At 32.0% G+C, this 14,060-nt stretch overlaps 2 protein-coding genes across 2 annotated transcripts; both read left to right on the top strand.

Annotated features, from left to right (window-relative positions):
* Positions 1–1,241: 1,241 nt before the first annotated feature.
* Positions 1,242–4,029, top strand: LOC145626390 (putative glycerol-3-phosphate acyltransferase 2). The gene is made up of 2 exons (XM_081678817.1): positions 1,242–1,957; positions 2,967–4,029. The coding sequence occupies exons 1-2, from the start codon at positions 1,346–1,348 to the stop codon at positions 3,843–3,845; spliced, it is 1,491 nt and encodes a 496-aa protein (XP_081534943.1). The 5' UTR covers positions 1,242–1,345; the 3' UTR covers positions 3,846–4,029.
* A 1,510-nt stretch (positions 4,030–5,539) lies between these two features.
* Positions 5,540–8,442, top strand: LOC145626389 (uncharacterized). The gene is made up of 3 exons (XM_081678816.1): positions 5,540–5,727; positions 6,263–6,411; positions 8,037–8,442. The coding sequence occupies exons 1-3, from the start codon at positions 5,613–5,615 to the stop codon at positions 8,112–8,114; spliced, it is 342 nt and encodes a 113-aa protein (XP_081534942.1). The 5' UTR covers positions 5,540–5,612; the 3' UTR covers positions 8,115–8,442.
* Positions 8,443–14,060: the final 5,618 nt, after the last annotated feature.

Genomic DNA, 14,060 nt, shown 5'->3' with positions numbered 1-14,060 from the left:
TATACATAATTTGGTGATCGAGAAAAACTTTCTAATTCTATAAATCGGTCCCTCCTTCCTAATTGTAGCTATGTAAATCAAAGAGGAGAGAGACTTGTCCATTCAAGCTTGTGAATTTTATTTTTCAAATCTTGTAAGATTGTGTTTTAGCTTCGCTTCATTATTTGATAAATTTCGAACTAGTACACTAATTAAATACATGAAAACATAAGTTAGGTCGACTTATTGAAAGAGTCCACTTTACAAGTCTAAATGAGGTACCATTCCAAAATCATATGATAATAGGAAGAGTAGTTCCTTAGCCTTATAAAGTGTTTAACTCTATTTTTTTTTTGCCTCATTGTGGGATACTTACATACGTTATTTAGTAGGACCGTAGGATATACTTCAAAACCTTTCAAGTGAAGAATTTCTTGTATGCTCATTGTAATCGGGAATTTATATTATTGATATACTCGTATATTTCAAAAAATACATGCAATTAAATTTCATGTATAATTTTCAAATATATGCTTATACTCTATTGAAATATAAGAAAATCAAATTATAAACTGTTTGACTATATGTTATGGCGTGTTTTATATACTAGTATTTATGATTTTCACTTAGGACATTTTGTGAAAAACTACCTTATAAAACACTTTTTTTTGCGAGAAACTACCTATTAAAGAAAATGTTGTAAGAAACTACCTTATAAAAGGATAAATGTTGTAAGAGACTACCCTTGGTCGAAAAGTCACCTTTGACATTTATTTTCCGACGTTGATCGTGTCACGTGTCAATTAAGAAAAAAGAAGCAAATGGGTGAATTAAAAGTCACGTGATTGGCACATGATGTGGTCAACGCCGGAAAATGAAAGTCAACGGTAACTTTCCGACCAGTGATAGTCTCTTACAACATTTACGCTTTATAAGGTAGTTTCTTACAACATTTTTTTATTAGGTAGTTTCTCGCAAAAAAAGTGTTTTATAAAGTAGTTTGTCACAAAATGTCCTTTCACTGATCTTATGTTACTTGAACTTATTAAACTTTACTCGGTAGGACCAAAACAAATTTATAATGTCTAAGAACGCCTCAAGCCCTCCTCCTTAAACTTTTTGGACCGACATCTTATTTGAAGTATATAATTTTCTAGAATTTTCTATTGTAATAAAGTTGTTTAAATATAAACCATATATTTTTAATCAAATTTTACTAGTCGTTACATCTCTATTTATTACTCTGTATGTACCTATATATAAAGATGGGACGGGTTTAAGGATTTCTATGACACCATATCTAGCAAGCTAGTACAGTTTAGTAAGCACAACACCACACAAATTACCTGAACCACTTACACACAAAATGCAACAAAATTATCACAAGTTCACTTCTTTAACCAAAGTAGAGGAAGATGATGAAATGTTTCAAAAAAACACATTAGTTTTTAGTATAGAAGACATTTTATTAAAATCATCTTCTATGTTTCCTTACTTCATGTTGGTGGCTTTCGAAGGCGGAGGGCCTATAAGAGCCCTAATCTTGCTTCTCATGTACCCGTTCTTGTGCATCCTAGACGAAGATTTGAGGTTCGAAATCATGGTTTTTATTTGCTTTTTTGGCATCAAGAAAGAGAGATTTAAGATAGGAAAAACTGTTTTGCCAAAATTTTTCTTGGAAAATGTTGGTTGTGAAAGCCTTGAAGTGGTGATGAAGTTTGGTAGGAAGGTGGGAGTGACTATATTGCCCAAGGTAATGGTTGAGGGATTTTTAATGGATTTTTTGGGTGTTGAAGATATTATTGGGCGAGAAATTGGAGTGATTAGTGGATATTACACAGGTTTGTTGGATAAATCGGAGATTGGGAAAAATAAGCAACAGAAAATCTTTTCACATATGATGTCCGAAGAAAGCCAATATGTTGGGATTTGTGGCTTCACCAAATCTTACAAAATTCGCCCTTTCAACATTTTAAAGGTAAATGCTTTTAACAAATATTTTGTAAAATTGTTCAAGATTTGGGAACTAATCTTCAACACTAAAAATAAGGATAAATAACATGCATTTTATATGAATACTTAACTCTTATAGATTGGATGAATGAAAATAGGGCTCTCTTATTCGTAAACAAGAATAAGAGGATGCTAATATATATGAATACTTCATACATATGCATGCATGCAGAGTAATAGAGGTGTTTTTTCTGATAAGTAAAAGTGCATGTTATGTTAAAATTCATCATTAACCTCTCCAAATAGTTTTAAGCATATATAATCAATATATAATTCATGGTCGCAAGTTTTAAATTATAAGTTTCCATGTCTCCATATAAGAATTAAGAAGTATATATCTCTTGATTAATACATTTTATTTTGCCGCTTTTGCCAAATCATAACTTCAAACAATTATAAACTTTGATGTTTGGAAAGTAAATGTCGGTGTATTAAACAAGACCCCACTCAACAATGGCGGATCTAGAAAAAATACTTAATTGGGTCAAAATGCAATTGATAAATTTAAATGGGGACATTTCATAAAAATATAAGTAATTTTTAATTTATTGGGAAAAAAAAAATTAATTTTATAGGATTTTTTTTTTCATGTTCAAGTGGGGTCAAGAGACCCCACTTAATCAGAATGCATCCGCTACTGCCACTCAAATATGTTTTTTCTTAAAAATAAATTGCAAAATGAAGTCAAAGTAACTTAAGTAAGTAGTGGTGAAAGTCAAAATGGGTAAACTAAAATGCGATGGAGTATGTAGTAGTTAAAAATTGAATTGCTTGTGAGTTGTCTTGATAAATGAAAGGTCATAAACTAACTAGTTAATGTAGTTGATAATTAAGTTAGTAGTTGATTGATAAGTGGTTACAATACATTGATGAAGCCCTTATTAGCCCCCCACATAAGCTTATGCAAGTTTTTAAACATTAGATTAAAATCTAAATACAATGGTAATTAATTAATTATTTTTTTATATGTGCAGGATATCTATTTGGTAAGCAAGGATGATAAGAAGAGTTGGAATAATCTTCCAATAGAAAAATACCCCAAACCATTGATATTTCATGATGGTAGACTAGCATTTTTACCCACACCATTAGACACCCTTACTATGTTTATGTGGCTACCATTTGGGATTATCCTTAGTATCACAAGAGTACTTGTAGCTGTTTTGCTACCTCACGAAGTATGCTCACCAATCGCGGCCTTTCTTGGACTACGCTATCCTTATACTCCTTCAAAAGACAACCCTAAGTATACTAATAAACCCGAAAATTCAAAAGGAATGATCTATGTATGCAATCACAAAACATTACTCGATGCAGTCTATGTCTCACACATATGTCGAATGAATCTTTTCACACTTACCTATAGCATAAGCAAATTGTCCAAATTTCTATGTCCGATTGATACAATTGAGCTAACAAGGGATAGGGAGAAAGATGCCGCGATTATGTACAAGGTGTTAAGCCAAGGGAGGAACGTTATTTTGTGTCCCGAAGGGACTACGTGTAGGGAGCCTTATTTGCTAAGGTTTAGTCCCTTGTTTGCAGAGTTAAGTGATGATATTAATCCTATTGCCCTACAAGTAGACGTTAGTATGTTCTATGGAACAACTGCGAGTGGGATTAAAGCCTTTGATCCGTTCTTCTTTATGATGAATCCGTGGCCTTCATATCACGTGAAATTCCTTGACAAATTACCTAAGGAATGGACTTGTGGGAGTGGTGGAAGAACCAGATTTGAAGTTGCTAATTATGTTCAAGATATGATTGGTAAAGCATTAAGTTATACGTGTACTGGCTTAACAAGGAAAGATAAGTACTTGGTTTTGGCTGGTAACAATGGGCTTTATCATTAAGTGGGGACAAAACAAGTGCAAGCCAAAAAAAAAAAAAGAAAAAAAAAACATTGATTGCATAAAGTTGTGACAAGAATAAAAGTGGTGCCAATTGGCCTAATTTTGTGATGTTGTAGTTATTGTGTCATTAAAACCTAAAGCACCTACTTTTAAAAGAAAAATTGTAAAAACTTTTTTTTTTTTTTTAAATATAAAGCGTCTATCTACCAAATTATGTACTCCGTATATTCATGCAAAAACATGTGTAATATGGAAACTTGTTCATGTAATTAAGTACTTGTATATTTTTTGGTGAAATAAATTTATATTGAGTGCAATGTTCATGGTAGGAAGCAAACTCTTAATTATATCAATGTACTACTATTTGCATCAAAAAATTAATGTACTACTATTAAAAGGCAAAGGTATACTCCTAAGTCCTAGTTTAAGGAAGGAGTGAGTAATTATTGTCAAAATGTCAATGTAATAATCTACTTATTTACTCTTAAATTATTTCTCTATTGGTTTTTCCTATTTCTCATCATTCTTTAATTGTAAATCATTTCTATCATAGTTAAACTTTTGTACTACTCATAAAAATCGTCCGTCCTTATTGATTTGTATGTGAAGAAAATCATAGCTAAGAAATAGATCGAAATAATAATATATTATTAAATTTGTTTGAATAATATAGAATTTGATCAAAATGTCAACTTCTTAGAATTTGTACTTGTGAATAATTCAATTATAATTATTAAGTCTAGACAAGTGTTAAAGTCAAAGTATTACAACTTTAAAACACAAACAAACGATAATGTTAGTTTTGTTTTAACTATATGGTCTTGTATATATGTCTAGACCAGTGTGAAGTAGCAATGGCAAAGAAGTTGAATTGAAGAAGTGAAGCCACTTCTTTTGTACATGTTTTTCAAATTTTTAGTTAAGTTCATAATTACTCATTCTTAAAGAACAAAGATTAAGACATAAATCATCATGAAGTTAACATAATTTATGAAACAAGGAAAATAATCACCCTCAACTTATACAAAAAAACTATCATATATAGTGACAATAAAAACGTTATGCATTATTGAACTCTTCAAGTCTTCATGCCTTATCATTTTATCTCTTTCTACATATTCCTTTCAACACCTTGGATCCTTATTGACTTTGTTATTGTAAATCACGATATTGACAATTAATATTTCTAGTTATAGGTATTTCAAAAACATGAACCAAGACTACAATCAACATTTAACTGATCAATTGCATTTATTTTTGTACATTATGGTTTACTTTGGTCCGTGTATACATGTGGTACCGGTAACAATAATAGATTAATAGGATTATATTGTAGACTTTGTAGTAAAGATAACCGAAATACTTCGTAAATATTAACATATTGTCATATTAAAACAAGTAATTGTAAAAATTGAATCATCCTTTGCTATGTTAGCTTAAAAATCAAAACAAGCTAATATTTTGATTAATTAATGAGATGTCGACTTTTATAAGTATTATCTTTAAGTAGGTTAAACGACATGTTTTTTTTTTTTACCCAAAAAATGGAGCAAGTAAAAATGACAAGTTGAAGCTTTAAACACAAGGGAAAAAAAAAAAAAAAAAAGAGTCAAAACGACGTCGTATTAGAAGTTTCACGCTCATCGTCATCAACATGTGAGAAAAGGGCAAAACCCCAATTAAAGTTGTTCAATTTCTAAGTACGCAAAATTGCAGTGACCTTAAAATTCTGGGCTTCAGCTTTAGTTGCGAAGAAGAAGAAGCGAAATGATTTCAATATGGCGGCAAATCTCTAGAACTTTCACTTCTCCATCACCCGCATCAATTCCAGCTTTCGTTCCTCCATCTTTAAGATTCTTCTCCACTTCGTCTCCATATATAGGTACAAAATTAAAAAATTTAATTTCTGTTTTTTTTTTTTTTTATCCTTCTCTTAATTTGTTGGTTTTTGGTTGAATCTTGTGATGAATTTACAATTTGGATTAATTAGAGAAATACCCAGATTTTACTTTTTAAAAATTGTTTTTTACGGGTTTTGGGGTTTAGGGTTTAGGGTTTTTGAGCTTGATTTTTCCATTGTTGATTTTCAATTTTTTTGGGTTAAAATATTGATCTGTAATGTTTTTGATGTTGAAGTCTGAAAAAGGCACAATTTTCATTTTAGTTGTGTTTGCTTTAGTTGCCCTGATTATGTTATTTATTTTGCTAAGATCAGAGAAGAATGAGAAATAATTTTCCTTTGTCTTTGTTGTGAGATTAAATTTTCTATTTCAGATTGTAATTTGTGGACTTTGCTTCATTATTTATGGAAATGCAGTTGGATTTTGTGCAGAACCCATTAGATGATTAGAGATGTTTCTTTATTAGTTTGGTTTTAACTTTTAAATGAGGGCTTGATGTGATGTTTGACATGGCAGTGAAGGTCGGAATACCGGAGTTTTTGAATGGGATAGGGAAAGGAGTAGAGGCTCATGTGGGGAAGCTTGAGTCTGAGTTTGGGGACCTTCAGAAGTTGCTTGTAGTTCGCACTCTTAAGCTCAAGAAGCTCGAAATTCCATGTAAACATGTAAGTATTTCTCTTGATACCTTTGTTGCTGAGAAATTGTGCAATTTGAATTACATTTGATGCATTGTTTACCGATTTTGTGCTTTGGTTATGTATTATCTCTCAGCTTCCTTGCTGGTTCATTGTCTTGATTTCTTCAATCATTGGTACCAATGGTGTTTATAATTTCAGATTTGCAGTACTGCTGTGTGCTATAATGGTTTTAATGGTAGATTTATTTAAGATTCTATTAAAACTGGAACCAATTTAAAAATGTTTATACTCTGGAGTTTGTAATGGACTATGTTTCACATGCACAAGTTAATTAGATGAGGATGATCTCTTAGAGGCTGAGTTTCTGTATGTAGCTCTAACTTGTAGCTATTTAAAGCTCCAGCATTGTATATGTACGAAGTAGAAAATTTTAGTTCCATATCTATGGTGTTTAAAGTGCAAAATTAAGTTACAAGTGCAAAATTTTAGTATACATGGACACATCCACTGATGTGCTGAATGTTGGTATTCAAGCTTACTATTTGCTGTGACAGGCAGTAGACACTCATGTGGAAAGCACTCTTCTAGGAAATTTGAACACCGTAGAAAATAGAAACAGAGAAGAAAAGGGTGTGTGTTGTATAAAAAAAAAAGCCAAAAGCATTGTTTGCGATGTATCATGTACATATCAAATTTTACCAAATAAATTTTTTAGCTATGTAAAAGATTGGTTACCTTACAACAAATCAGAAATCTAGACATTTTAATGACCCGTTTTATGTACTTGTAACTGGATTTACAGTTTTTACTCTAGGCTTTGTTTATATTGTAGGCTTTTTAGCTATGAATAGAACAACTCTTGAAAATGGAATATTGAGATTAAATTGCGGAAAGCGGGAAGGAAATCTGAATGGGGCACTTCTGTTCTTTGAAATCTTAATTATCCTTTACATATGGTTTCGGTTGTTTTGATCTTTATAAAGTTATTTCATACTCCGTATCTCTAAAGACACTTAAAATGTTGGCTGTTGTTTCCTTGTCAACACTTATCTGGGTTTCTGAACAATAGTAGTCAATGCTGATTGTGGGGCTGGGAGGTGCTGGAATGGGTATCTTAGGAGTGGCTGTTTCTTCTTTGGGGTGCCTTTTGAGGTTAATCAATGCATTAAATTGCAATGATATCTATGCAAGAATGGTTCTGTTCACGTGCCTAAAATTTTGCTTATATGGTTCTATTTAGGGTCAGGATGCTGTAATGGTCCAATTAGTTATAAGATTATTTCTATCACGCTAATTAGCTAAACTGTTTGATCTTGATGGACAATCTTCTATACAAGAGTTTGGTTTATTATTGTAGTACAACTTTTATTCTCTCTGCAGCACTAATTATCACGTTACACTAATACACTAGTAGCAAAAAAAACCTGCTGTAATATAATAATACCTGTGCCCTTTAGATCTTCCCACCCTCTCTGCAGAAGTGCAGAGTCTCCACCTTCAAATTAGTTCCGGTTGTTTTAGGAAATCTGAAATTGTTAAAACTGAAGTATTTTCTAAATAGATGACAATAGTTTCCAGATTGAAGGAGTAACTTTATATTACCATGAATTTTCAACACAATAGATTGATAAAATTTTCATTTTGCTTGTCAGAGGAAGCTGATACTGAAGTATGCCCACAAATACAGAGTAGGACTTTGGAGGCCACGATCTGACATGGTGAAAGTTTAGGTCCTCTCTAATTAGCAGTGTTACTAATTGATGCTGAAAGATTCAAGGTTGCTTTTCACCTGTCTGAATCAAAATTGTACCTTGTTGTCGACGAGAATTGGCACTTGGGATGATTGACATTAATCTCGACCTTGTTCCGAATTATTTGGATTGGGTTTATTGCTTTCAATAGGAAATTTTGATGATTGATGGTTATCCGTGTTTGTGAAATAACGCTTTTGCTGATCTTATTTTGTTTTTCCTTTGTTTTTTTAAACATTCCCTACCATTGTGGTGAATTATATTCCGTACTATGTTTATCGGAATAAGTATACCAAAATATTAGTTCCAGCTGTTTTTCTTCTTCTTCTGCAGTTTAGGTGAACTTCTGCTTCTTTTTGTTTTTTTCCTTTTAATTGAAAAGGAAAATCATTAATAATAAGTCATACAACATTCACAATGATCTTTATTAAGTTTGGTAAATCTCAAAATTTGGAGTATCAGCCCAAAATTTATGATTTCGTATTACTTTGTAATTTTGTATAATGTGCAATGTGTTTGCATCTGATTTCATATTTCTTCATATAATTATGTAGATTTAAAAAATTGATTGAAAATCATGCATCCTCCTTATAACAACATACCGAGAGTGGAAAAAAATCCTTGTAAAAGGAGGAAGCATTCTACTCTCTTTGTCACAACAAAATATCTATTTCAATATGAAAATCAAGTACTTTTTTAAATTTTTTTTTTGGGTCAAAAGTTAAAAAACATCTTGTATGAAGCAGAAGGTTATTACAAAGCTAAAAAATAAAAATAAAATAAAATACTACGTACAAGTTAAACAAAGAAAGACCTAATAGAACCCTTTTTTATTTCAGATTTAAGACTTTATTCACTCAATCTAACAAAATATAATAGAAAATTAGTAAAAATAATTTCAGTTCAGCAAAATAATTTCAATTCAATAAAATTAATTTAAGTTCAGTAAATATAAGGTGAAATGAATGCCTTAGGGCCTGTTCACATTTACTGAACCGAGCTGAGCTGAACTGATTGGAGCTGAACTGAACTGAACTGATTGAAGCTGAAATGAACTGAGCTGAAATGAATATTTTATGAGAGAGGGAAATTTAGAGCTAAACTGAACTGATTAGAGCTGAACTAAACTGAACTGTAAGTAAATGAAAACAGGCCCTTAGGGCCTATTCTCTTCATATTATTTTCAATTCAGTTCAGTACTTAATTTCCTTCTCTCATAAAATAATCAATCCAGTTCAATTCGGCTCAACTCCAATAAGTTCAGTTCAGTTTAATTTAGTTCAGTTCAGTTTAGCTCAATTTAGTCAATCAAAACAGGTCCTTACTAGAGGTGATAAAAAATCAGGTCGGGCCGGGCCTTAACACAATTTCTCATGCCCAAAATCGTAAAAAATTATCGGGCTTGTTGGGCCAAAACGGGCTTTTCGGGCTTTTTAGGCCGGGTTCGAGCTTTTAAACTAAAATGCGTTTTATGCTAGTCCAAACCCGCCCTATTTTCAGGTCGGATCGGGCCGAGCTAGCGGGTCGGGCCAATATTAATCACCTCTAGTCCTTAGACTGGTTAAGACAATTTCCGTAGGTTAAATTAAGATAAGTTTTTAGTCAAGTTAAGATACGTCTATATAAGTACATATGAGTATAAGTTTTTGCATAGACTCACAAAGGAGAAGATGAGGCTTAGACCTCGAGCTTTTGCCGTCTTCTTTCATGGCGGCAACTCTTCTTTCTTGTCTTCTCTCCCTTCCCCTTTCTTTCACTCCCGTCTTTACTCTCTTGTCCCCTATTCTATTTTTGTTTCTTGTTATCATCGTCATTTGGATTACACTTTGTTTGGATCGAAGGGAAAAGAGGGAATAGGGGTAGTTTGAGATCGGAAAACCCTAATTCTATTTGTCGAATCTGCTAATCAACAATGCAAATTAGGGTTTTCTGATATCAAACTTCCCCTTTCCCTCTTCAATCAATTGACCTCTCCAATTCTTACTGTCATTTGGGTCGTATCGATTTCGGGTTTTCTAGATCCCCTTTATTGATATTATGCTAGAAGCGTTCTTTTAACCAAATTTTGCATATTGCCATGATGTTTTCCCCCTTTAATTGGATTTGATTAGAAATAGTATAGTTTAGTAAAAGAAATATGAATCTTTCATCATCTTAAAAGTAAATTTTGGCATTCTGGACTTTTGGTGTGTATATACTTCTTTGGTCCTAGAATGGAGATATGCTTTTCAATATCGTTATTTGGGGTACATGATTTATGCTATATGGCAAATTACTGCTTCTATTTGAGGTGTGTTGACTGCTATTAAGCATTCAACATGGTTGATTTATCATGTTTTTTGGTAGTGACTGAGACATTGAGATGTGCAGAACTTTTCATGAATTTACCTTTAGTGATTTATCATGTTTTTTGGTAGGTGTACTTGAATTCTATATTGAAAGGAGAAATAGGGTAGTGACCAAAAGGAGCACATTGGTTCCTAGTTTCTTCTCGTTGTATTGTCTGATCAACCTAAATGATGTTGGGTCTAAAACTCATGACTTTACTGGCAATGAAGAGCACAAGCCATTGCTGATTGGAAACTGTAAGGCTTGAAAGCAATTTTTGGATGTCCACTTCTTGAATCTTGATTTACATGATTTTTTCACATTAATATATCTGGAGATTTGGGTAAAAGATGTGAACAGATCAAGCACTTGCGGCTACTATACGACTCCACTGCAGATGCCATCAAGCTTGTGCTGATTTAGCATTATCTTTGATATCTGTAACCTAATATGATTAGGTTTCTCATTGTAACCCTGTAAATATTGATCAATGGAGATCACTCTAATCAAGTAGTCTATATTATCTAACAATTACTATGCTCCGTTTGCTGGTGCTGGCCTCGTGAGTATTGATAGAGAATATCCATAGAATATTCTTATCTTATGTTTAGGATATATTTTGTATAAGATTATCTTTGATATCTGTACATATCTTATGTTACCTAATCAACTGTACATATCTTATGTCACCTAATATGATTAGGTTTCTCATTGTAACCCTATAAATAATCTTATACAAAATATATCCTAAACCTAAGATGAGAATTTTCTATGGATATTCTCTATCAGATTCAATCGTAAAATCGAAAAAAACGAGAAAAATAGAAAGAAGGAAGGAAAAGAAACAGAGTATAGATATGTACAGATATCAAAGATAATCTTATACAAAATATATCCTAAACCTAAGATGAGAATATTCTACGGATATTCTCTATCAGAATCTGTTCCTTGCAATGTGGAATTGGTTGTTTATCTGATTTTTTAATTCATATGAATTGAATTTTTTTTGCTTCGAGATCAATTTCATCTGTGTATGAATTTCATTTGATTTTTTGTATTTTTTTTATCAATGAACATAATCATGCAAAATATGAACATATGCATAGGTTCTCTTAAATGTGAACATTAGATTTTCATAAAGTGAACATATGCATAATTAATATGAACATATGCATTTCAAATAGTAAACAAAATAATATTATTATAAACATATATAAGAAAGAGAATATATGCATAAACAGACTTAATGAGAATGTTTCATGAACAACTAATATTTACTATAAATATTTACATTATGAACATATAAAATATTATTATGAATAGAGGCCTACCCAGTTAATTCCCTATATAAACAAAATTTGTTTATCTGGGAGTATAATTGTCTTTTCAAGTACCAGTGGAGGGGTACATGCATCTTTTCATGTACTAGTTGAGGAGTACATGTGTAATTTTCTCGCCAAACCGTAAAAGCAAACAGTAATTGGACAACTCACCAAAAGTACTGAATAAATGACCCTGCTTTTTCAATATATTTACAAAAATGTCATCAAATTAACAAAAGTTCGTTTATCAGGCAGATTAACTTGTATTTTCCCTTATGAATATAAGATATTTAATTATGAACATAAAAAATTGAAAAAATAAAAAATAATATGATTATGAAACATATGCATAATAAGTAGTAAAAATATGAACGTATGCATTTTAGAAAATAGACCTACACATTCAAAATATATTAACATATGCATTGGTTCATTTTTTAATGCGTATGAACATAATTAAGCATTTCTGAAGGTGAACATATACATAAAAAAAAATATGAACTTATGGATTTAGAAAGTGAATATATGCATTTCAGAAAGTTTACAAAAGGATACAAAATATGAACATAAGCATTTAAAAAAGTGAACATATGCATAAAAAATACTTAAGTATTCAAAATATGAATATATGCATTTAAAAGTATGAACATATGTGTAATACCCGAATAGTTTATGATTTTAAATAATATATTTTATAAGAAAATAGTTATTTATGATTTTAAATAATATATTTTATAAAAAAAATAGTTTACTTTTATTTATTAAATAACTTTACTAATCCCGTATTTTTTTTATTTTAGAGTTCGAAAAGTTTTAAAATCATATTTTAGTTTAAATAAGACTTTATGTTTTTTTAAGCATGTATAACTATTCTAAATTCCATAAAATATATATTGATAGAGAATATCCATAATTTGTAGCAAAGGGTGCATCTTAGACCTATTGTACTTACAAAAAAAAAAGGGCCCATCTTGAGCCAAAGATTCAGGCCGGGCCTAACTTCGGGTCAAAACCTGTGTCCAGACTCAATTTTCTGGCCAAAAAAGACAGGCTTTAATTCAACTAAAGTCAGTTTTTTGGGCTGCCCATGAACCAGGGAAATTTTTTTTTAAAAGTTGGGCCGGAACAGCTGACCTAACCAAGCTTTTGCGGGCCTTTGTGTAAATTTTGTTTTTTTTATAAACTTATCTTATCTAATTTTGTTAACCTTGTAGGGTTTTTTTTTTTTTTTTTTTTTTTTTTTTTTTTTTTTTTTTTTTGTGACGGGAAACCTTGTAGTAGTTAATCCAAAAGGGGCTTTTAAAAAATGAAACGTCCAAATAAAATACAACCTCAAAACATGCAAGCGATGTAACCACTCAACTACCACCATAACAGCCTACAAGAAAATAGAATTCCCTATAACCTAGCTATTTGGCCAAATAAATTAGCTAAGTAACATCGTCCAAACAGAAATAACAATTAACATAGGCAATACAAACCTAATCAGCAAAACACAACTAATTACACAACTAAGATACAATCAAACACAAACATTACATCAATTATACCAACATAACACAAGTGAAGCACACAATTAACCTCTTGTTTCGGGTGAAAACAATGGGGCCTTGCCGAAGGCCCGTTGAGGTGGTGAAGACTGGATTCGGTCCAAGGGATGTTGGGCCGAAGGTTTCCTGCACAGCAAACACACGTAAACTAGCCTCGGGGGTGTTGCCGAGGAAGGCCCCTCCGATGCTAAAGTCAGTACAATGTGTAGAGAGAGAAAGCTATGCAAGAGAATTAATTGCTTGAGGCTTTGTGTGTTATGTACAAATGAATGAATTGAAGGCTTTTATACCTTAGCACATATGGAGAATGTGGGCCGTGACCCAATTGACATGTCTGGTGGACTGACCTTGACTTTAGCACAATTGGAGAGTTGAACCTGGACCTTGGGCTTTTAATTGGATCATTTAGTGACTAGGCCCAATTGGACTAAATTGGACCCAAACAACTTGCCCCCCAGACCCGATTTGGAAGGATGACGGGTCGGGTCTGATTAATCAGAAAAGGAGGGAAGTAAATGATTTAATTAATCCAAGAAATTTGGATTTAAACCGTAATTAATGAGATAACAACGGTTAGGTGAATGATTGTGGAAGTTGGACGGATAATGGGCGGTTTAATCGTGAGGTCGTGTGTTTAACGGTTACTTAGTGGAGTATTTAAGAGAAATTAAAGCGCAGACTCCCAGAATTCCCATTCTTGGAGATATAATCAGAGGCGCGTCATC

This window comes from Chenopodium album, chromosome 4 (assembly GCF_948465745.1).
Source record: "Chenopodium album chromosome 4, dcCheAlbu1.1, whole genome shotgun sequence".
Taxonomy (NCBI): domain Eukaryota; kingdom Viridiplantae; phylum Streptophyta; class Magnoliopsida; order Caryophyllales; family Amaranthaceae; genus Chenopodium; species Chenopodium album.
Note: the sequence above shows the minus strand (reverse complement) of the source record. Positions and strands in the feature narration are given on the sequence as shown.